Source organism: Ixodes scapularis, unplaced genomic scaffold, assembly GCF_016920785.2.
Source record: "Ixodes scapularis isolate PalLabHiFi unplaced genomic scaffold, ASM1692078v2 PGA_scaffold5__190_contigs__length_132052651, whole genome shotgun sequence".
Classification (NCBI taxonomy): Eukaryota; Metazoa; Arthropoda; class Arachnida; order Ixodida; family Ixodidae; genus Ixodes; species Ixodes scapularis.
Genome location: NW_024609880.1, coordinates 117721054 through 117746576, shown reverse-complemented (window position 1 = coordinate 117746576; position 25523 = coordinate 117721054). Strand labels below are relative to the sequence as shown.

The window sequence follows — 25523 nt, the reverse complement described above, 5'->3', positions numbered from 1 at the left end:
AAAAACAAAAAAACACAGAACTTAGAAGTTAAACACAATATCTAAAACATATAAGCTCACAGCTTGTGTGTACGCAAAAAGAAAAGTGTGACATGCTCGTAAACGGCAGACCAATTCGCCTGTAACACATTTAGCTTTTTTTTAAGTTCTTTCTTGATTTTAACTTTCATGTCATTGATGCTTTCCTCAAAAGGTTCGGGGGGTCATATTTAAAGGAACGTGCTGTCTTCTTCACATCTGTAGTGTTCCATTCAGAACTTAGCGACCACTTTCTATAGACCTTTCCAGCGGCAGTCTCGAACGAAGCAATTTACAGCGCGCGTCCCTGGTTTTGAGAGGGTACGTCAGTGTTGCCCAACTGCGCTGACCTGTGGGTTTTCTAGTCAGGGGGCTGTGGCAGCCTGCGCAGGCACACTTCCGGATGCCGGTGGAGGCTAAATTGCCGCGTTCTATTTTTTATTTTGTGTTCTATGGTGAACATAATGTCTAGGGGTTTTCAGGAATGCATTATATTATTTTTGAGAACCAAAACAAAGAAATGAAAGCTGTTTTCGTGAGTCCGTGCGCGACTCAACAAATGCAACTGGAATGTTTTTTTCATTTTATGTTGGTCAATTTACGGCACCATACACCCAGTCGTGTCAAACTACAAAGGTCTTAACCGTCAAAATATTTCACCACATAGGATATCCAAGCTCCATGGATATTCTCCGCCCACAACATGAACCGTTCAACGAGTCTCATCAATCGAACAACATACGTACCCCACGGTGCCGCGTTATCCGAACAGGAATTGAGAAAGGTCTCAAATAACACAGCATATCCAAAATACACTGTCGACGATAGTCGCTTCACGACGATCGGACGGAATCCCGTGTGCTTTGGGGCACATGTAGAGGAGATCCGCTTTTTTGCAGTTTCAGAGCAAATGAAGGAGCATGTCTATTCCGTCCCCCCACCCCGGACCCGACTCTATCACCTATTTTTCGCGAAGACCCGGAAGTGGAACATAGCCGGGAAGGCTTTTTGGAGATTATCTCAACGGAAATAATCCTCCAAGAACGTCGAACTGCCCGCGTCGCGGGCTGCTTGACGCTCGCTCTCTTCGCTCGTTCCCTGCGAAGGCCGAGCAGGCTACGAGCCCTGGTAGTCCCTAGTTCTCGCAGTGGAAGATAACACACAAGGGGTAAGCATCCTAAACAGGCGAAAAAAGTAAAAACTTCCAAGAAAAGCCGGTGAACTCCGAATGCACAATGCAGGTGGGGAGTCACGCTGACCAGGTTTCCACAGCTCAGGCGGGTGGCAGAAATATCTGGCTGATAGAAGTCGCTCGATTCGCAAAATGGCGGCTCCCAGAGAGCATTTTTTGCAAAGGTCTATACTGGCGTGTCTACAAGTGTCCACCAATGTATGGAAGTGGAATTACCTTTTCTCTCTTAGTGGTGAGTAATTTGTGCGGTAGACGCGTTGCGCGGCCACACTGTTTCAATGAGCATAGGTATAAAAAGCAAAATAAAGAGCTTTCGTTATGCACCACGTAAATTTAAAAGCGGAGTAAATATTACACTAACACTCGTAGTATGCTCGATGTCTCAAGATTTTGAAGTGTCGGCTAATCAACACCTTCACCCTTTAACATTTCCGTCGACGGTCGCACTTAGTAGTTTCCGTAAGAGTATTTTATGATAACGAAGCGTCACTTGATGTTACTGATTTATCTCCGAAGTCTTGAGCGCATTTTCTTTACTCAGAAGAAGGGAAAATGCATCATGTGAATTAAACATGTTTGTTTTTATCGATATGGGTTTGTGTCATAATAACCAGGTGTCATTGGACATCAGCGATCCCTTATCAACAAAATGTATTCTGAATGCTCCGCAATGTTCCTATAGCGCATGGCAAGATCGAACACAAAACTAAACACCAGTACACAATAAGGTTGGTTGCTGTGAAGTATCAACTACAAATCTATCGTTGTTTCTCATCTATCCCAAATGCAATGCCCTACTTCTTCTTTGTGAAAGCATAGAACAACAGGGTCAGTTTTCGGTACGCTTATTATGCACCCCAATCTACGAAAACAAAGTAGCAGCAAGCCAGCCATTCCCATGCAAACGAGTCATGAATACTTTCACGCTCCGTGGTCGTTAACATGCAAGGATTATAAGGTAGAGCTTGGCTGCTTGAATAAAGAGCGTGACCCGGCAGATTTTGTCGATACCTGTGCCGACGCCGTGCAATCCGCATATAAATATCTCAGCGGGAGGGGTTCTTAACACCTTGCTCTTGCTCGTTTCGGTACCTAAGTTTAGGAGAAACATTTTATAGAATGGTGATAGACATAGAAACGAATTTAAAAGCAGCTAGTATTAAAAATAACAGTTTAACGCGGTTATTATTTGAAAATTTATTTGGAATTATTTTTTATTTGAAATTTAAGGGTACTGCTCTTCCCTTTTAGTGCGCCCCAACGGAGGGAAAACAAAGTGATTTTACGAAGATTCTTTGTATCCGCCTTTTGACTGTATTATGCAACCCCTTTCTTAGTGTCAGTCCTGAAACGATGCTGTTTCCTTACCAGCTTGACAACACACATTGTTTTCTTGCAATCGTTTTCTTGCTGATAAAAAAGTTTGACAAGCCAATATATGTGATTTGCAGCGTGCTGATTTTAAATAATTCGACACCGTGGTTTCAAATGCAGCAGCATACTAATTTTAAGAAAGAGGAGGGATGCAATTAATTTTATATTTTAAACAGCCTTAATCAAGTATAGCATTTTCTCTCGGCTTCATAAGACTGCTCCTTGCTGAAGATTATTTAATTTGCATTGTCCTGTGAATTATAGGTCCCAGTCTTCAAAAACCGCTTGAAACACTTGCAATTCGTGTAAAACTTTCGCGCGCTACGCATCGTCATTGCTCTTAGCTCTAAGTTACAGATTATATAAAATAGTTCTAAGCGGTTTAAGACGTCGAAATTAGTTCATATTTTTATATTTCAGTTTTATTTTGTTCAGGAATTCGCATTCATTTTTATAATGTCATTTGTTATGACTTTATGCATTGTTCTCACGAGAGTGTAATTAATGCTTATTCGGCCGTCATCATTTAATTTCTTCGTAATATAAATAGCCCTGTTAAAAAATTGGCGATATGCCCTAGCAGTATACTCTGCATTCGTTCGGCTGGAACAGTTTGCCACCGTACCCGCCTTAAAGAGTTAAAAAAATCATCCAAATGAATAAACGGTTCACAACGAAGCCGTTCTCCGTCCCTTTCAGCATACATTAAAAAAAAATTGAATTAGATGCAAGAACATATAAGACGAACAGTTTTTTCTCCCGCACTCAAACCTTTGTCACTGATACAAACGTACGTGCACCTTGCTAAAGTAATTTCAGACTTCGGTGCAATAGTTCAAACCGTGCTCATTTTGGTATCTTGTTTTCTTCAACTACATCTATCTTTCTTTTTCTTTTTTTTTTTTGATACCACAGTGTAGTTAGTACTGACCAACATAATATGCCGTGGTTCGTACAGCTTCCTTTTCGTAGCGCGAGCGCAATAAACGTAACACTGCTGCGTCTACAACTTTTGCGATGGATACTTTCGTTTAAAAAATATAATAAAACTCGGTAAATTAAGAATGTTGAGTAGTGATGTCACTGTTCAAACTCTCAAAGAGCTTTGTTAACATGTCTGAAAGTCTTAATGCTAGCCAGTCAGAAACAACCACTGTCCAAAGGATGTAGCCCCAGAGAGGCAAGCTCTTTACAATGGTGAGCAAAGAAACCAACAAACTATGTATGGGTATGAGAATGAGAAAAAATCATCGATTATTTTTTTAACGCTTTATCGAATGTACGTTTTCTCTTTAATTACTCTATTCTAAACTGAATGTGGCTTTACCGTCAGGTGTTCCGAGTTTTTCAAAATAAGTGAATTACAAAAGAACTACGCGATAAATACTGAAGCAAGAAAATAAACACGAAAACACTAGATAAAAAAATGATTATTCGATCATTGATTATAGCCTAATTATCTGTCGTGCGACATAAACCATATTTATAAACAAAAAAAAGCATGTTTTTTTTTTTTTTTTAATAAATACGAGCTTCAGGCCACCTGCATTGTTTACTGCATTTCGACCTATCTGCTGAGCTGTTCTGCTTCATCAGATATTTCTGGTGGGCGAGCGAAAAACTATGCAAATATACCGTCACGCCTCACTCATTCAACGCTCCCAGTCATTTTCCGGGGAGGTTATTCTTCCATTCATAATATGAAATTCAAGGACATGGCGTAAGAGAGATAGATCAATACCTGCGCTCTTTCACAGTTTACTTCAGCGCTAAGTGACCTTTGCTTTTTGTGCGATCATTTTCTTGCCTCTATGAAACAGGTCATTCCTCGTTCCACTGTGTCGCGTGGCTCTACCAAGTTGAAACAAATAGGACTGCATTTGTAAATAAGATACACGAGAAATAAATAGCCTAGAATTATACATTCTGGGCACGTAAGAAAATCTATTGCTACAGCAATACCGACACGCGTTCTGTGTTTGAATCTACTTTATTTATTACTTAAAGGGACCATGAAAATAATTTTTGACTGGGCGAAATTGAGATTTTACTAATCGCATATCGTTTAGTGCACCAAAATAAAAGTAGTACACGAGCGTACAAGCCCTAAAGCCCGCTTTTCGATACCAAAATTTGAAAATATAGCGGTCTATTTCGCACCTTTTTTCCTTCAAAAGTTTTGCGCTTTTTCATGCTGATGCATTTGCGGTGCCCAAACACATCAGTTGAACCCAGTTCACGCATTGGACACGAACACCGCGTCACTCGGACGTGTGTGCTTTTCAACAATCAATCGGTCGACGAACATTTAAATTCGCGTTCGTGGCCAATGAGTGCCCTGGCGGCACCTATCACCACTTGCGAATGACAAGTTCTATCCTCTGTTTCAAAAACGCGGTGGAAGCTCGGGGTCATCGGAGCGGTGCACAAGCGCGTCATAACCACGTGAATTCTCATTTCGTTTTTGAATTGTGGAGGAAAGCTAAGCGGGAAGAGGGTGAAGAATTATTTCATGGTCTCTTTAATACAGCCCAGGCACGCGTTGTTTCGTTACCTATGTTTGAGGAATTCCGCGTAACAACATCCTCTGTGTAAAACATTACAGGGGCAGATAGCAAAAAAAAGCTAAATTTACCACTTTAGTGGTATAATTTGCAACTTAAAAGTATTTGAAAAATGAAAGCATTTAATATTTTGATAACACTGGGAAGTTGTATGTATGCCGGCGTCTTCGTCTTCTTTTATATTATTGTTTTCTGGTGGCAGCTTATAAAATAGTCGTTGTGTAATAGACCATTTGCTATAGACGCTTTACACACGCGCCAAATTACAGCCGCCATTGCTGACCTTCTCTTGTCTTACCGAGATGCCGAGCAACTGAAACGGTAGTTAACGATCCTCTACAAAGGCCGATGCTTTAAAAAAAAGGCACAGTTGAATCTACTATGGCAATAACCTGGCCTGCTATGGTAATGATGAAGTGATATAAACGAAATAAGAGGAAACAAAAACAGAAGGTCAGTTATGGCGGCGTCCATGCACAGCTGCTGCAAAGCGTCTATATCCCCCGAGTGCCCCGGCCTGCGCTAAAAGAATCATGGGAACGGTGTTCCTTCAGCACCTCAGTAATCGGTAATTTCGACCCTATTCTGGGTTACACAGTTTTCGAGCGTAATTCGGAGTCACCCTGAACAAGCGCCTGATATGCCCTAATGACCTGTCCATATCGGTTTTAAAATTTCTCTTCAATGTCAGCGTTTTTGATACTGTGCATGCTGTTCATCCTTCAACCTGGATGGGCTGCAGAAATCTCTTACATTATTATCATGCTGATATTAAGTTAGAAACGATAAAAATGCTATAAACAGCCGCGCGGACTCCGAGCTCAGTACTGGTTTTTGTTGTTGTGAATTATCGGCTTTTTACACAAATCGTGCTCAAACAACAATCACGAGAATGATAATATTGTAAGAGATTTCTCTAGCTCAGGGGGGAGCCAGTTTAAAAGGTGGATTGCATGCGCAGCATCAAAAATGCTGACGTTGACGAGCAATTTTAAAAGTGATATGACAGGTTCTTGGAGTATATCATTTGCTTGTTCAAGGTGACCTCGAATTACGCTCAAAATTTGTGTAACCATGGAGTTGGTCGAAAATTAGCGTTCACCAGGGACCAGAAGGAACACCGTTCCCATGATTCCTTGAGTGCGGGCCGGGGCGCTTGGGAATACTAAAAATGGTCTATTGTTCCACTTGCTATGCAGAGTTGTCGAAGCATTTAGGGCGTATTTGTATTGTAAACACAGTTTGCAAGTGTTCTCAATAAAATCTAACTGGATGTCAAATAGGATAGTTTGACAAAGAGCCATCTAAAAATAGGGGTCTTACTCTGTACTCTATTCGATGAAAATAGTGGTGTTTGCAGCTCGGGCCACTACACCGAAGTAGTATCCAAGTCGTGTTTTCCGTTGCACTGGACACGAACGAACGATCCGCTCAAACTGCTCCATACTTTATATAACATTTATAACGTTTCACTTGCCGCTCGCTCTCCGATGGCTTCCTGCCACCAGTGAGATAAACACTCCCAACGGTTATTTTTACGATCCGTGTCGCCTTTAAGTGGCCACATGAGGCAGCTACACTCCTTCCCAGCTTACGATGGACCGCACGAAACCCTTCGAGCCATATCGAAACCAACCCAATGCCATGTGGGTGACACGTGAACTTTGGTAGGTGCCTAGCCACCGACACGCGGGGCGCCTAATCACGTGATACGTTCACGGCGCTGGATTGGTTGGGATAGCTCGTAGCGTCCACTGCGGTCCATCGTAAGGTGGAACGGGGTCTAGAATGTCCCGAAAGGTGCGGTCCTATATCCCTCGTTCCAGAATGTTTCTACCCCCTGGAGAGCCGTTTAGTCGATATGCCTCTACTGGGACCCTCGTGCGTGCTTCTTTCGTCGCTCAGGGAAACTAAGTTTTGTGTACGATCAGAAGCTGCCTTAGGCGTGGGTTCTTTAATGTTTATGTTTTGTTCATTGACAAACTTCTACGCTCGCAGCCAAATTCGATCGAATTTCGTGACGTTCAAATACCCTGCTACTGTATCGCTCATAAAGTTTTTTCGAGTAAATGGAATGCGTCCGATAATAGTGTATTTCCTTAGTCTACAATATAAAATAGCGGTCGTTGGCAAATCAATAACCAGCTCATAAATCTCATATGTAGACGTATCAGGAATATTTTGTGCACTTTCATACGTGCTTTTAGCGCCGAGATGTTTCGGTGCCTCCCACTTGTGTTTTTTGTTCGTGACATCATGATCATAATTGGCCTCGCCCAGGTGCCGTGCGTCCTAACTACTTATTATCAGTTCCGAACAACAAGTGTGATGGTGTGCGTAAAAATAACGAAACTTGGAGTCATCGGAATCTTAAATTAACATCGCCACAGTGGACACTTTATAGCCTGGTTCGGACAGTTGCGTTTGACTGCTTTTGACTGCGTTGCGGCTGCGAGAAACCGGGACATCCCCGCTGCTTACATTGCGTGCCAAGATGATTCCTTGAATTGGATTCAATGATTCATGCGCAGCACAAATGTGCCGGTGACTCACTTTCGGTTCTCAACGCTACGAATTCAAGTGCAATCAATCGCAAGTGTCCGAACAGGCCTTATTTGTCACGTGTCCAGCTCGTTGCTCGCCCTCTCGAGGCAGAAACGGGAAGCGCTGTAGTGAGGGTCCCCCGATTCTCCTGCTCGGTCGGCTCGGCGGAACTGCTCGCTATCACGCCTCGCGAACAGTCATTTCCGAATGCAAACAACTCTCTTCACTGTCCGAATGTAGTGCTGTAGCCGGTATGAGATTTCACGTTACTAGAGAGCTTCACTATTGCGTATTGAGATTGGCAAGGCAACGGCGAGTAACAATTTAAAACATATTTTTTCTATAAGAATTGGCAACTAGAAGTGGAAACAAAATGAGTTGGTTGTTTGGTATTTTCGGGCATTTGGTCCGGAAGGAGTGGCGGCGAATTTGTAAGTTTCGCCGATTGTCAAAAGTAGCGACATTGAGAGCACCGTAAGGTTTATCGGTATACAAAGTCTTTGTGCATGGACTTCCCAAACTACCGTTTATGTTTAAATTGAATTTAGCCTATTTTGATTTTATACCTTATTAATTAAAAATGTTACGAGTGGCACCAGTGATGACGATTTGCCAGCTTTGGAATGTCATAGTTGTTCGCGCGTTTAATAGATCATAATGAACAAATTATATTAGAGTTTGAAAAAAAATCTTATCAAAATATCCGAATTGTATTATTACTAATTAATCGAAATTCGGGTAAATAGGCGCCCCAAACAAAAAAATCCACGATTTATTTATAATAATAGTCTTTAGAAAAATTGTTATCAAGAGACATAATCACTGGATGTAATATATACAGGGTGTTTCAGAAAACGCAGGACAAATCGCTCCTGACGGTATAGCAAGTTTAAACCAATTAAAATAAATGAATAGGTAGGGCCGAAATACGGCCAAAAAGAGATATTTTTTAATAAAAAAAAGCCAATTTGAAAAACAAAAACTAATAGGGGAACAGCGAAAGTCAACGTAGGGAACAGGCTCTAAGGAAGATCAACGGGCATTTATTTTATATTTGTAGTTTTTTTTTTATATTTGTTTTCCTAAAACTTTTTTCGAGTTTGCTGTCTGTCGTGTTGGGGACGACACCGAGAGGAGCCAACTAACTGGGACATTGGTTGTATGGATTTGGCGGCGCAGCATCTGTCCTTCAGTCAGTATATATGGACAAGTTACAAGTGGGAGCGAACAACCTGAATAAATGAGAGAAACGCAATAATCAAAGGGTAAGAGGATGAAAAAGTTGTTGGTACATTATTTGCCTATGTTAACACCTCTAGTTTCAGGAGTGAATTTGAAACTTCCTTATGAGCAGCAAATATTACGGTGTGCGGTTAAGTATAAGAAGTGCCTTGTTGGCAGTGTTGCAAAAGTTGGTTTAGTTTGACTTAGCATAACAATCTTGACGATGCATCGGGAAATGCTGGTAGAATGATTTTAACAATGATGCTATGACAATTTCTATAAGCTTCCTGGGAAAGTAATGTGCGCGATCGAAAGCGTCGCTGTGGTCGCCCTGCCACCACTGGTCGAACGTTGACTATGACGTCAGCAAAGGATTTCTCATTGACGGAAATAAAAGGAATTTGAGAATTTCAATTTTTACGGTGCTGGCGGTGTTGCTTTGTGAACTTAATGATTTCAAGCTTCCGCCATGCTAATTAGAAACACCATCAGGCTTGTTGTTCGCAAGGCAATGACGTCACGAGAGGGAACCATAGGAGGGCGCCCCCAAAACATCTCGCCGCTAATAGTAAATGAAGATGAAGAGGGTTGTTTTCTTATATCTGGGATTAAAGGTCAAGGTTAAAGGTTAAATAAATGTATTTCTATATACATATTTACATGATACATATACACTAAAGTATCAGTTTCCTCAGATATTTACCTAAATTATTCTTTATTCTATTTTTAATTTTGAGAAGCAAAACAGTAAGGACCAAACAAAGGCTTTCTGGTGTTTAGCCTCGTTTGATTAGACCAAGCTGGTGATATGCTTATAGAGTGGGAATGATATTTAGAGATAATATTTATATCATATTACCCATTCTTACATCTTTATTTTTGCTAATTGTCTTAGTTGGTAAAGCGTTCTGTTAAACCTTTCACCTAACTGATATGCGATCCCGTGATCTAGTGGAAGAAGACGTCGTTCTTTGAACATCGAATGTACCATACAATTATGTTCTCTTTTTGTTGTTGTTATTTATAAAGGAAAGAAACGTATGATGTGCTAAACGTTCTGTTTTACCCCCTTTAAAGGGGTGCTCCGGCGATATTTCAACCAACCCCACCTAACTATATTTTTGAAATTGCCATTTCTACTCTTTCCCGTGCGCAATTTAGTATCGCGAAGTTCAAAATAGTTATTGTGAAATCGGCAAATGAAAATGACGCCAAAACCAAGATTCGAATATACCCGCGCTTTTCGTTGCCGTGGCGTCACGGGATGACAGGCTTGCGGTTGGAGCGGGCTGTCTAAAAATCAACAACGCCGAGCATTTCTTCCGTGCTGCTGCGCGGGAGCTGGAGTGACCTTCCGAAGCATTCATTTGACACCATAAAACTGTTTTTAATCAGTTCGGAACGAAGTCTACATCCCAAAGAGTGAACCCCTGCCTTCTCATGACGTCATTTTTTCAATGTTGCCAGTAGAGCTTTTCACTTTGAAAAACACGATGAGGACCAAAATTGTAAATAATATAACTTCGCGAAAAAAAAAATATTTTGGCCAAATATTTGGGTTACTGTTTTAGCGATGTTTGTTGGCGTGTTTAGCAAGCTTTTAGGCAAATCGGGGACTATGAAGAAAACGCCGGAGTACCCCTTTAAGAACCAACATAAATGTTGTTTTTTGTTCACCATGGCAGGATTTTAATCAATTGCTGATTTGACAAGATTTCATTTTTGGTCACCTCCCTGGATTGTTGTTTTTAAAACACATTGTTTTCATACTTGTAGCTTTTCCCCTCCTTTCTTCTTTTCTAGAGGAAGATGCCGAAATGTGTTGTACATACCAAAACACTGTTCCCAGTTATTGTTGGTGTTCATCTGGTTGTACGTTGCAAGGTTTTAGAGTTGAAGCTAATGTGGAAGTCCGGAGTTTCAGAACCAGCCCAACCTGACCATAAAAGTGTGATCTTTGTTGAATGTGGCTTTGCGCCTCTATGTTACGTGACTAACCTAATAGGAGGCCCGAAGTTTCGCAAAACTACTGTGAACAACACTAAATTTATGAAAACACAGTTATATCCCTGAAGTACCATCGTAAGTAAGCAACGGTATACAGGCCAGCTCACGGCTCCAACGGGACGCCGCTATGGTGGTGCTGCTGTCGACAGTGCGCACGCGCAGATCCTTCACCTCACCCAATCTGGTTTCTGCGCACGAGCAGTGCCCATCACCTGGTTGTGGGCAAAAGTTGCTCTGTTTTCGTAGGCGGCGCGTTGGCGTACACTTACCAGCCGTGTCTAAGAGGACATCGTCGTTGTAAACAAAGAACACGACTCCCATCGAAATCCAGGCCGACACGTAGACGAAAAGATCAAATATGTAATTTCAGAGTCAAAATAGTCGACGCTCGATATCCCCGACATGATTCGCAGGGTCTTGGCGGGACGCGTACTTTCCGTGATGGGAAAAAGTACGAAGGTGGCAACGACGAAGGCCGTTGCCAGGGGAACAAGAGCCACGCGCAGCTGCGTCGTCAGCAACACGTTGGTCAAGTGCCGTGTTTGCAGTTCTTGGATCTCGTCGGGTGCGTTTATGGTCGATCGTTTGACGCGAGCAAGGACGGCGGTGGTGGTAATACGACAAGCACTGGGGTCTCCGAAGAGCATACGAAGCATCGCCGTGGACACCAGACCAAGCTCTGTTTCCCGGCTCAGAACGGCGTGGGGGCTGTACCAGTTTTCCAGCCTGCATTCGCACAGATTACGACCAATACAAATTCCGTTGTATCGAAATGTTATTTATCTCAACTAAAGTGGCATTTACAATTATTGACAGAGGTGGTAAGGTTGGAAATTGAATGTACGTACATTAATCTATTTATTACCTTAAAACTTGGGATTCCATGACAAAACATTTCGACAGGAATCTCCGCACAAATTACAAGTGTCGCGCTGAAGACTCCAGACGTTGCCATTCGTTATAAACACTTCGGTTTTCTAGCTCGTCTACCACGTCTGGTCTTGAGTGGATCTATGTCTATATAAAATTGAATACAACGTGACGCTTGTATTGTGCCTTTTAGTTAACATATTACCCTTCAAGGTCAAGAAAAAGTATCTTACTACATGTTTTCTCTAGCCATATAAAGCTATTCATATAAATATAAACAAAAGGAATAGGTTTGTTTAGCTCCTTAGAGTTTCAATTGATACGAATTCTATACAACGCACTAATAAATTGATTTATAGCCGTACCCATTATGATACTTTTAAATTAATGTCCTTATTTGTTATAAACGAAAACGTCAATTGAATAATTTGATTGAAATTGAGTAGTTTAAGTGTGGAAACAACCAAGATTTACTTGGAGATCTCCGAAATAAACGTTTTTATTCAAGGTGGGATAATAAACTCTACAGATGCTATAATTTAAGAAAAATGCATATTACACTTCTAAAACATTTTTGTAATTGTTTTAATGTATGGCAAATACTTTATTGCTCAAAATACTTTTTCAGCACTACAGGTGAAGAAACATTACTACTTTTAATCGCTCGTCGAAGGAAAAACTAACAGGCATTCATGAGCGCTCTGATATGACACGCTGATTCCGCGTTTTAATTAAGAGAACCTCTACTTCCGTTATTTGAGGCGTCATCGCATTTGAGCTCATATTTTTGAAGAAAAAAAAAGTACAATGTGAACATGAGGGCAAAAACTAGAAAGGATGTATATTTAAAGGAACCCTGAAAAATATCGACTCACAGGATCACTTTTGTACGTATTCATCGTTACCTTAACCTCAGTCTACTCCTGAATTCAGTATTTTGCAAAACAAAAAATTTGCTCGTACTACGATCTTATGAAGACGCCTCCCAGTAAATAGGACCGTGCGTAAGACATGAAGTTTCGCTGCGACACTTCGAAAAGCATGTCACCGGCATTTTCGAGAGTTTCCATTGTGGCACCCTACTTTTTCAAGACCAGTCTGTACTATTGAGAGAAGAAAGTTTCGGCCTCACTCATGGCTGGGCAGAGATACTCCAAAAAGTATTCAGGAATAAGATACCGAGATACATGTATTTTAAGGCCCAAAAAACGGATACTCAGACACATTTGTCTTTTATATAACGAGATATCCCTGAGATACTTCTGCAAAACCTGCGAAAAAGTATTCCAGAATACAGATAGAGATACTTATAGAAATACATTAGTTCCCGAACAGTGCTAGGTGGGGAGGGTGTAGCTCGTGACGAATATATGAATGGTAATTTATGCTGGTGCTCCTTTTTTGTGTAATTTTATGCTGTTCTCCTCACCTCGAAATCTTTAGTTATCATTAATGCCGCTAAAGAAAACATCTCATCCCTGTAGAACCACGCACTGCTGTGGCGGCACGTTCCCTTTGCCAAAACAACATTCGCCGAAGCTCCTGCAGGCCTCAGGGATCGACAAGTTGAAGACGAGGAAAAGGAGGGACCCGAGCTCAATGGATGCGCGAGGATCAAGGGAACAGGCAGACAGGCGCGAGACATCACTGGCAATCCCTGCTGACCAACCGACGTCGACGTTCTCCGTTCAGTTAGAATGGTTTGGTTTTAAGTAGATGATATAGTAACGTTCCGGCTTGTCTGGGTTATTACTCGTCGCGCACGCGAGCCCACTAGGAACGCAACAGTGGTGACCCGAACGGGATCACCACGGTTCAGGCCAGCACGCAAAGATCCACCGTCACACGGTAACATTATTGGGAACCTTCGCCTACCCAGACGCGCGGTTCGACAATATCCACATAGATATTGTCGGACCGCTGCCACTATCAGAGGGGCAAGCCTACCTGTTGACGTGTGTCGTCCGGTTTACACGCTGGCCTGAAGCGATTCCGCCGCCCGACATCACCGCGGAGACCGTGGCGCGCGCGCTCGTAACGCATTGGATTTCAAGGTTTGGATCGCCATCCACGATCACCAAGGACCAAGGCCGGCAGTTCGAATCCAACCTTTTTTCCAGCCTCATGGAGCTCCTTGGTTCAAGAAAAATTCTAACGGCAGCATATTACCCCGCGAAAAACGGTAGGGTGGAGCGTTTTCAGTTGAAGGCTGCTCTCAAGGCTCACCAACGACATGACTGGATGGACGTCCTGCCTCTCGTGCTCCTTGGCATCCGCTCGTCAATCAAGAGTGACATCGGCTGCATCGTGGCTCAGTTGGTATACGGGACCACCCTTCGACTCCCAGGTGAATTCTTTGCATCAACTCCATCCGACACCTGTCAGGATCCCGCAAGCTTCGCCACCAAACTGCGAAAAGCCATGAAGCAGCTCCGCGTCACAGCTCCTCGCTTAAGCCGTGGTCAGTCCACTCTCATCAGCGACTAATTGGCGACTGGAACCCATGTTTTCTTGTGGCATGACGCCGTACGAAAACCTCTCCAACCACCCTACGACGGCCCGTACAGGGTACTGCGGCAAGGGTCAAAAACAATGACATTGGACATCCGAGGACGGCAGGAGGTTGTTACTTTGGATCGTGTAAAACCAGCTCATATGGACGGTGATTCACCCATTACACATCCAAAGCCCAAACCCCAATCAGAAACACCGTCTGCAACAACACCGATCCCGCCAGAGCACTGTAAACGATTTAAATTCGCGAGGACCTAATTTTCGCGAATTTCGTGGATCGCCAACAATTCGCGAAAAATAGGTCCCGCTGACAATTCCGGTAAAATTTAAACACATACGAATCTAAATTGAGATCCCACAGCGTCGGGAAAATTAGAACTGGCCAATAATTCCAGCACCACAGGCTTGACCTAAATCGCGAAATATTGAGCCCGCGAAAAATAGGTCTTTACACTAACAAGGCGGTACGTTGGGCTAGTTGGTTTAACATCGTCAAACGTGAAAACAGCGCAAAAAATTGAACAAAAATGTGTTCAATTTTTTGCGCTGTTTTCACGTTTGACGTCTTTACACTAGTTGCAGAAAGGTAAAGACTCCGTACCACGCTTAAAAAAAGACTTCTGTCCGATATGAATTCGGTTTTGCTGCAAGGGTGCATCTCAAACTGTCGTATAATAAACTTCTGAGTCACCCGTTGTGTAGGGAGATTGTACAATAGGACCGTGCTTTTTCTTCACTCAACTCCTTTAGGGTGTTTTCTGCAAAATTGGAAAAAGTAGAGGGCTTTGTGAGTGGAGCTGATTTTGTTATTCTTGCCCGTAATCTTTTTTAAACCACAGTTTTTTTTTAACTTTATGTTGGTGATTGAGGTGAATTATTTTACAAGGAGGGTTCATAATATAAATTACGAAGCAACCTGCACCAAACAGATGTTTTTATATTTTAAATTTTCTTAAAAATGACAACACATGTAACGAGATACCTAAGTATGGCAAAGTATCACGATACAAGCGATACATCTTAAAAGTATTTCACTACTGAGATACAAATACAATTTTCGAATGTATCTCGATACAGAGATACAGATGCTCGAAAGTATCTCTAAGAGACTATCGCGATACATTTGTATCGCGATACTGCTTAGCCCTGGTCTCACTGTCGTTCTGGGCGAAGACTGCGGAGGAAGAACAATGATGGAGGAGGGACAAGGGCAGGATTCTAGTGTTCGTGCTTCGATGTGGGAGAGGGGTGATGACAGAGTCTTCGAGTGGGAAAATAAGCGAAATTGAACCACGCTGTGATGGGCGGCAAGATGGGCCTCTACAAGTACAGGAAGCGCACACAAGTATCACCCACACTCGAACCAAGTCTACTGTACGTCCTCCGTGAGTGGTGCTGACACCTGTCCAGGGAAAAATAGAAACATTAGCTTGTTATAATTATAATACCGTATTTTCAAAGTAATTTTTCTTTTAGTTTTCATCGGTGCATGTTACATTCAACGGTGTGATATATATAATTTTTCTTGTTATTAGCATGACCTTACGCGCGGGAAGTTGCCACGGGGATTATAATTCTTGTTCGATTCGTTGACGATAATGTTGAAACTCGCTCCCGTTTGCGCAGCTATTGCTATCATAATATGCATATGCGGACTTTTGAGTGCACTTTCGCCGCGAATACCATACAATTATATAAACGCACCTTATACATAGGTTTGACATATATAGCAACTTTTGTTTCTTTGAAAACAGCAGTTTACAAACCGAAAAACACAGAAAAGACTTATCATCCAGCTCGCCAGTGGAAAGCCTGAAATTACCCAAGTGCGGCAGTCCCAGAGGTCAAACTTGGGCATAAAAAGGTTTTCCCCAAAAGCGATAGGTATGGTCACAGTACTTTTCTCCAGGCCCCAAAACCACAACAAAGCCATTTCCGGGTTTTTTCTGGATTGCCAGATATTCACAAAGTTCCGGACATCAGCTCTAGATGCCGCGGACAACCGAACAATCAGCAGGGAAGTTAAATTCTGGCGCTTGTTTGAAACTGCCAGGCAAAAATAACCAAACTCTGGTCAAAGAATGTGAAATTTTGTTATTCCTTGATTTTAACTGCCATATATTTCCAGACAAAGATCAATTTCTGTCCCAAAGAACTCTCATAGCTAGGAAAAGTTTTGTTTCTAATTTACATCAAGCGTATGGCCAACGACATAGGGGCACATATAACGTCTTTCGGACACGAAACAGAGAAGACTGAGACATTCATTGAACCTCCTCAGTAGCAGAACATATACTTGCGCTCAGAAGTGACTAAATGCCTTTCACAAAATTCAGAGTAGTTCCTGGCTGATTTTCTCGAATTCCAAAAAGGGCCAAAAGTTTTCCCTCATTTCTTACTGTAACTACTGTCGTTGACTAACATAGGTCAATGCATGAATCATGTCGTCAGGAGGGGCTAAATATACGCGACAAGTTGGAAACATTTGTTGTGGTAGTAAGTGATTAAAAATTAATCACTAAATGACCTGAGTTTAGTTTTTTGCTCAATATCAAGAAAATTAGATTCTCCATTTTCTCTTAGTTTTATGTTTTTGAGGTTTACGTCTTCAAAAAAAAACCGAAACGACAGATAATATTTTTTTTTTTTTACAGCAAGAAAGGGTTTGTTAACTTTTTACTTTTTCGTTGCGGCTGATGTTCGTTGTATATTTTTGACTAACGAGTGAAGCCTGATTCACATTGCTCAATTTTACTGAAGATTTGGCAGTTGCGACGTCGCTCGTGTGGCAAAAATGCCTGGGTGAAGCTGCTATACTCGATGTCGCAGCTGCGAATTAACAAACAAGATCGCACCGTGTGAGCCGATCTTGACCTGACTTTTTTTTAGAGCGCAGCTCTTAGGCGCCCGTTTTCGGCTTGAGCGGCGTCGGCGTCGGCGTCGGCGTAACCGCGCGGTGCATTATAGGACGTTTCCCATGATGACGTTACATGTGACGTCACGAGGGTCACCGCGCGTTGCATTATGAGCAAATTTTAGGGCTGGGCGTCGATTAAACATTTTAACCCGATTAATCGCCTGCCTTTAATCGATTAATTATTTGATTAATCGGTCTCGTTCATTTGGTTGCATAATGATATTGTTCAGAAGTAAAAATTGCATCTATTTTTTTTTTGCTGATTATGTGTTAAACGATGCTGTAATTTCAATTATGAATCAGCTTCGATATACAGTTGAGAACAGTTAAAAACACTCACACTCAAATAATAGTACTTCAGCTTCATGAGGCAAAAATGTTCGTTGTTATTCTCCGAAAACGGCGACCTCCTTTGATTGCTCCCACTATACTCTGTTTCACTTTATGTTGTACCGCAGCGAAGGTTAGAAGCGAGAGCTTATAGCGTTGGCAGCTGCCCTTGATGCACGAGAGCTTGTGCCGCCGAAGTGTGCCATAGAGCAAGGAGCTCCCGCTTGTAGCCTTTCCTGCGGTACAACACAAGGTGAAACAGAGTATAGTCTCTGCTGCGCTAAATGGACACTCACACGGCCTTCAAGTCGCTGGGACATGTGTAACCTTCTGCACTTGTCTGAAGTTACAAATTTCCCCCTTACAGTTTACCTTAAGTCAATATTTCACCTAAATTTTTCACTTCATATAGGTGTGCTCGTCCATGTCTGCATAATGTAAGCATTTCATTTTTATTTAATTTTGGTTCGTCAAAATTTTACTGATTAACTGTTTAAACAAATTAATCGCGATTAAAGCATTAATCGATTAATCGGTAGGTTAATCGATTAATTGCCCAGCCCTAGTAAATTTCCCTGATAAATTTTCCGGAAAAAAATTTCCGTCAAATTTAGCGGGAAAAGTTTTCCGCTAAATTTAGCGAAAAAGATTCCCCGTTAGTTTTAGCAAAAAAATTTCCCCGCTAAGTTTAGCTGGAAAATTTTCTTGCTAAATTTAGCGGGAAAAGTTCCTCGCAAAGTCTAACAAAAAACATTCCCTGCTAAATTTAGTGCGAAATTTTCCCTTAAATGAGAGGAGGGGAGGCTACGGATAAGGAGGAGGGGCATACCCTCCACTCCGTACCTTCCCCGCCTCCTCCTCAAGAGCTGCGCTCTGATCCAGCGTTACAGAGAACTGTAAACGTCTTTCATTTTTGTAACAACGTCTTTAACAACGTGCAATTTCTTTCTTCTTTTAGCATAACACACGCAAACAAAATTCACAGTGTAACCAAGTTTCGCAGTTTCACAAGCTGTAATCGCTAGCGGCAGACCTGCTTTCCTTGTTCCTGTTTAATCACGCTGTTTCTTACGAGGAGGAGTCATGACGTTGGTCTCTGACATCATTGCTCTTTCACGATTGATTATGAAACAATATAAAAAATAAAGGCCGAACCAGTTTAACGTTTCCACGGTCAACATACGGATAAATCAGAGTTCTGCCTTCAAATAAACATTTTAGAAAAAAAACAAATTACGGGAATATTTATTTCTACATTCGCCTAAAGTCACCTTACATCGGCGTCGAAACTACATCAAGCAGAAATTCACACTAATATTTGACATATATTATCAGCTTTGTGTTAAAATATACATATGTTTACAGATTTCTTCCCGACGGTTTCACAAAAAAGTGGCATTTTTCAGTACAGTCAGCTATGAGGTCAATTTGCATGGCAGATACGTTTTTATGACCGAAGTACTACAGCTATTTATTCAAGTTTATGCTTGCGAAAAGGTTATAGTTAGACAAAATATTGTTTCATTCAAAGCTACATTTGTTTGAGGTAACGTTTTTACGATCGTATAATCAAAGCTAATAAGCGATAAAGGTTGCCTTAGTGCTCTGTCTTCCTATTTTGAAAAGAGGGTTCAAAGAAGTTGTTAGTCTTCTCAGTAACAGACAATAAACAACTTTAATTAATATAAAATACTTCAGTGGTATAACAAAATCAAAACAAATACATTCACAATGCTTTGGGTGCAAACCTTTTACTGTCTAAACTTCATTATTTTGTCAGGTACTTCGAGCGTAGCCCAAGCTTCAGAAAATAAGCAAATGTTTCGCCTCAAATAGTTAAACAAAAGCCTCGCACTTAAAAGGATAGATTCTGTTCACACTCACTTTGTGCACACGTCTTCAATTGTGGACACGGACACTCACCTATGGCACCGATTCCTAGTTTTGCCCCATCATGCTCCAGAGAGGCGAGCATGTCCTCAAAACCGGTGAAGTTCGTGACTTCGAGCGAAATGCTCACGTCGTTTTAGCCCCAATCTCGGACTGCTGCATTGAAGGCTATCATCATGATGATGCTCATCACCGTCTGCAGATCGAAGTACTCTTCCTGCCGTTCTATAGTCACCTGGTAGCCAACCCCTGAACGAAAGAAACAGAAGACCATGGCAGGGCATTCAGGAGTGGAACGTGTAGCTTCAAATCTCATTGCCAATATTTTCATTTTGAAATTCAATTTTGAGGGTTATACTTAGGCGTAATCGCAATTCCTAAGTATAAATTACGCCATAGTCACTGTCAGCATAAAGAATTCACGATTTGGTGTGTTCAGTACATCTTATTGTTGGTACGCAGCCGATGAGGTTACGGGTTTAACCGGTAAGGACGCCAAAGATTGAATCATATAGCAACAAACGTGAAGATTATAAGCAACGTCTTAAATAATGAGTGACTGTGGAAAGTACACACCAAGCTTTGACTAGGTGACACTGAATAAAGCAGGTAAAAAGAAGCATAGTGGTGCCTTTCCTTCATCAACTGAGATCCACTTTTACATGTAAACTTCAGTTATAAAGATTGACGCAGCTAGTGCAGCGAGCTAAGAAGGTAATAGAATTAATAAATTATAGGAAGAGTCGGTGCTCATAGTCGACATGTCAGTAGGCTTGTATATATGATCCACTTGAATGGCTGCTGATTCGACGATGCACAGGTGCACTTAGTATGTTCGCCTTAGGAGGATACAAGCTTTCACGTGTAGCCGCCAGCTTAATATCCCACAGCTTCTCCATTTGTATGTCGAACATCTAAGATATAAGTCAGCCGCCTAATGTATGATTCGTCTCCTGCTACACCGACCGGTAGCCTATTTTTAATCTCAGACATAACATATAACAAAATTTTATTGGCCCAAGGTTTCACAAATATCCCTTCAAATTTGGAACAGACAGAGGCATGCCACGGGGGCGGGGTTTCTGGACGGATAAAACTCGTTGTTATACTTTGCTTTACTATAAGCCGGAACGCAGCCGATGCAAAAATCCGATGTAGCCAATAAAGCAGCGCAAAAAGTGCATCGTCACGCCGATGAAATTAAATGAATGAATAAAATGGAAGAAAGTATAGTCGTCAGACAGGTCGTCCTCAGCCGATCTCACACAACACTGCAAGAGAGAATCTACAAGATTACGATCCCAATCAATCCTGCGCATTATGGTATGTATTTTATATTCTGATTGTGAACATATTCGTGGTCAAGATGGAAGCCGAACAGTGATGAAAGCACATGTGGATGATGAAAATATGCTTAATCGTGCCATAATCGAAACTAACCGAATGTCTTCTTGAGAAACGCTCGTGATTCACTGCAAAGCATCTGACCTTGGCATATGATAAATGTTTTGTCTCCCAAAGCGTCCATTCTTCCAGGTTGTGTGTCGATATAATATAACTGCATTTGTGGCGCATGCTAAGAAACAAGTCCCAAATCTCGCGGCGGGCCTCTGGGTTCATTCCAGTTGATGGTTCGCCCAGCATTATCACCTCTGACATATACAAAAGCGTGCACACTGAGCACCTAGATGAATCATGATGAATGTTCCAAGATATAAAATTAATACCGTCTCGCAAAAAACAAAAATCGAAGTTTAATAACCCTACTTTTGATGTCTTTCTGCTTGCGTACCTTGTTATCGTCGCATAAGTACCGATAGCCGCAGAACAATTTCTTCATTAGTAAAGTCCGTTCTTATCTTCTTATAAAGATATAGAGTTACTAAAACAGCAAGAGGTATACGCAGGGCAGGGTAGAATTAGTTCTCTGAAGGGCTACTCCGAAGGAAAGTGTAGAAGAGAGAGATTTAGAATAGGTCTGAGTCACGCACACGAACACACATCACAGAAACACACATGCACTCGAATTTAATCTGCTTGTCGGCGTATTTTCTGTGGACCCTAAAGAGGAACTAGTTTAAATATGTGGACGTACGATATGTACTGACCGAAGGTAAATAACGATTAGAAATAGCGTTAAAATAACCAGTGACAGATTCCACTGGGTGTTGAAGCCCCCAGTGGACGGTGCTGTGCATGTAAAGCCAATAAGAAAGAATTCAGGCACAAACGCTTTGCGGGACAAGCAGTGTGAGGTATTTATGGAACACGAGGAGCACGTACCACGTCCCAGAAAAAGTCCTACCGCGTTCTGGATAACCCCCGACTGGGTGAATTTCCTTTTTGGTGCATTCATAAGACAGATAGAATGTGCCTAAAGACAAGGCAGTGGATATAATATTGAATGACAAAGCAAGAAGCGTGAACATTATAATTTCCGCCCTACATTTCTTAAGCGTGAAACTATTATAGTATACCTCACCGTCAATGAGAAGAGATACGGATATCCAATACCTGCTCTGTCAAAATTTGTTTTTTGGTAGCTTTGAAACCTCATCATGGCACTACGGTTCGTACATTTATATATTCTGGCTATTTTATCTTTAGAGATCACAAAACTGCGAGGAAAATTATCCGTTTGTGTTATGAAGATTTTCTACTGTATCGCTTATGCAAGCGGCCGCCAATAAACTGGTCAACCGGAGCATAACATAAACATACCTTGAATAAAATTTATTCTTATCCTTTGACCTTCTGCCCTCGTGACGAAGTCTGTAATTAGTACGACAGAAACTGCTTTGCAAACCTACCTTGGGGTTCGATAGCGTAGCTATGGAACCCCAAGGAGCGGCGGCTATGCAGTCGCTTCAAAATCCCTTCTGCTTCATTCTGCAGATTTTGGCCTTCCTTGGGACAGGGCTACCTCCTCCTCGACAGCCAGCCACCATCTCTGCACCGTCATCATGCACTGTCCTGGCGGCTATCGGTGACGACATCGCGCCCGTGTTCGATGCCACAGTTTCGTCCCTCCCCTTCACCAAGCCAGCATCATCGTCAACGACAGCAGGATTCTCTGCGAATTTAAGCGCCTGGTCACCGCAGGACGCTTTCAGTGGGCACAGAGGAGCGGCGGCTATGCAGTCGCTTCAAAATCCCTTCTGCTTCATTCTGCAGATTTTGGCCTTCCTTGGGACAGGGCTACCTCCTCCTCGACAGCCAACCACCATCTCTGCACCGTCATCATGCACTGTCCTGGCGGCTATCGGTGACGACATCGCGCCCGTGTTCGATGCCACAGTTTCGTCCCTCCCCTTCACCAAGCCAGCATCATCGTCAACGACAGCAGGATTCTCTGCGAATTTAAGCGCCTGGTCACCGCAGGACGCTTTCAGTGGGCACAGAGGAGCGGCGGCTATGCAGTCGCTTCAAAATCCCTTCTGCTTCATTCTGCAGGTTCGTAAATACCCATCTTTTCACGTTAAACGATCCTGTAATGGCTTTCTGCTGCTCCTCCAGTGCCCGCTGGTTTTTCTTAGAATTGCTTATATGTGTGTTCACGTTTTTAAGTTACTTTTGTTGTCTGGGGACGTTGAATTAAACCCCGGCCCTATCACTAACGCTGATATTCTGGCTGCCATTGCTGAACAGTCTTCTAAAAACGATGCGCGTCATACCGAAATGGTTGACATGCTAAATCAGGTCAAAGATAACCAGCATCAGCTAGAACTAAAAGTGTTAGACATCAATTCAAGACTTGCAGCAGTCGAATCACTTGTAGAATTACTAGATGTGCCAAAGCATCCTACTGAACTGTCTAATGTTGTTAGTGAGGCCGTCCGAGGCGAAACTACCGTTCTGAATTCAAGACTTAATGAGCTTGAAGATAGATCCCGTCGTGACAATTTACTTTTCTACGGTATCGCCGACACCCTTTCCGAAGACTGGTCGCAGTCAGAATCTCATATCCGCGATAATCTTTCCACAATGTTAGGACTAGATCTACCTGGCGAGGCAATATCCCGTGCTCACAGATTAGGCTCATACTCAACTAATAAATGCCGGCCAATAATTGTTAAATTCTCTTCCTCTAAATTCAAGGCGAATGTGTTTTCTCAGCGTTTTAAGTTGAAAGGAACAGGAATTTCAGTCAGTGAGGATTTCTGTCCGGCTACGCGGCAGTTACGTAAAAAGTTAATCGATTTCGGTAAAGGCACCGGTCAGAGGTTCTCGCTCAAACTAAACAGGCTGCACGTTAATCAAAAGGTGTATACTTACTGCCCTGTAACAGATTGTGTTTGCGAAGTGACTCCTAGTCACGCTCGTGAAGCTAACAACGCCGCGTCTCTCTCTCCGGGTGCCAATAATACAGTTTCCGCGCCGCAACCGGGCATCGATAACGCAGTTTCCGCACCTGGTGCAAGCAATTATAATTCACACGCGTCATCAACATAACTATGTAAAGGCCCGGCGACTAACGCTATCTCAATATTGTATTCTAACGTGCGAAGCGTGTGCAACAAACGCGACGCTTTGTCATCTCTTATCGACACGTGTACAGCTGATATTGTTATCCTGACCGAAACGTGGCTTTCTAGTAAAATTGCTGACAGTGAAATTTTTGAGTGTGAAGGTATGTACAAATTTTATCGTTTCAATCGTGACTCGCGCTCAGGTGGCGGTGTTCTTATCGCTGTTCGTGATTCTATAATATCGAGCGTTATACCACTTAACCTATCATTAGAGTTCGTGTGTGCCCGTGTACATGTCAGAAACAAGGATTTTATTTTTTGCGCCTGCTATCGACCCCCCGCTTCGTCTAGTACATTTTGCTCTGAGCTTCACGATGTCTTAAATAGATTGGTAGTACGGTTTCCTTCTTCGTCTTTGCTTCTTCTGGGGGATTTTAATTTTCCCACAATTAACTGGAAAAGTGACACCCCCACAGTAAGTGATCACTCATTACAGGCTCTTTCGTTTCTAAGCCTTTGTCTTGATTTTAATTTAAAGCAACTTGTACAAGAGCCTACACGATGTTCATCTCATTCTTCCAATGTATTAGATCTCATTCTCACTACAACCCCTGAGCTTGTGTCTCCCTTAACATACTTACCAGGTTTAAGTGACCATTGTGTTATTCAGTTCGACCTGCAGGCATCTGCTTCCTCATATAAAGCATTTAAGATTATTCGTGACTACAAAAATGCCGATTTTGTTTCAATTAATAATGAATTAGACACGTTTCTAACTGATTACATCTCACGTTTTCATACGCGAACGGTTGAAGAAAATTGGTCTCTCTTCAAGCAAAAAGTGAGTGACCTAACTGACCAGTACATCCCTCTGAAGCGCATCCGCTCTAATTCACAGGCACCTTGGTTTAACGCACGCCTTAAGCGTCTGCGAAATAAAAAGAAACGGTTATTTCGGCGCGCAAAATTAACAAAAAGTGCTGAGCGCTGGGACGCTTACGAAGCTGCTGATACGGAATATAAACAAGCTGTCGCACAATCAAAGCAGGAGTTTTATCAGTGTACACTTTTTTCTCTTTTAAAAGATAACCCACGAAAGTTTTGGAGCGTGGTCAGCGGTAGTAGATCCAGTGCGGTTGAGCTTTGTGATGCGAATAATGTTCCTGTAGATCTAAATGATTGTTGCAATGTCCTGAATGATGTGTTTGCTTCTTATTTTTCCCACACGACTCCTACCTGTTACCCCATTGTTTTCAGCCCTAATTATAGTCCTATGTTTCCTGTTAGTATTGATTCATTTGGTGTCGACTGTTTAATCCAGAAGCTTAAAATTTCTGCGTGTGCTGGGATTGACGGAATCAACTCAAAATTCCTGAAGAGCACCGCCACCTATTCATCTTTGATTCTTTCCGAAATTTTTTCACAGTCTTTGCAGTGTTGCACGTTACCCAACGATTGGAAGGTAGGGAAGGTGGTTCCTTTGCATAAATCAGGTACTGCTCACTCCCCACTTAACTACAGGCCCATATCATTGACTAGTGTGCCGTGTAAATTACTTGAACATATCATTTACTCTCACCTTGTTGCCTTTCTCGAGTCCAATTCTTTTT

At 42.2% G+C, this 25523-nt stretch overlaps 1 protein-coding gene across 1 annotated transcript; it reads left to right on the top strand.

Annotated features, from left to right (window-relative positions):
* Window positions 1-22855: 22855 nt before the first annotated feature.
* Window positions 22856-23898, top strand: LOC121047369. The gene has a single exon (XM_040502558.2). The coding sequence runs from the start codon at window positions 22859-22861 to the stop codon at window positions 23894-23896; it is 1038 nt and encodes a 345-aa protein (XP_040358492.1). The 5' UTR covers window positions 22856-22858; the 3' UTR covers window positions 23897-23898.
* Window positions 23899-25523: the final 1625 nt, after the last annotated feature.

Coding starts and splice junctions, on each gene's coding strand:
- LOC121047369 (XM_040502558.2), top strand. CDS start 22,859: ATGCAGTCGCTTCAAAATCCCTTCTGCTTCATTCTGCAGGTTCGTAAA.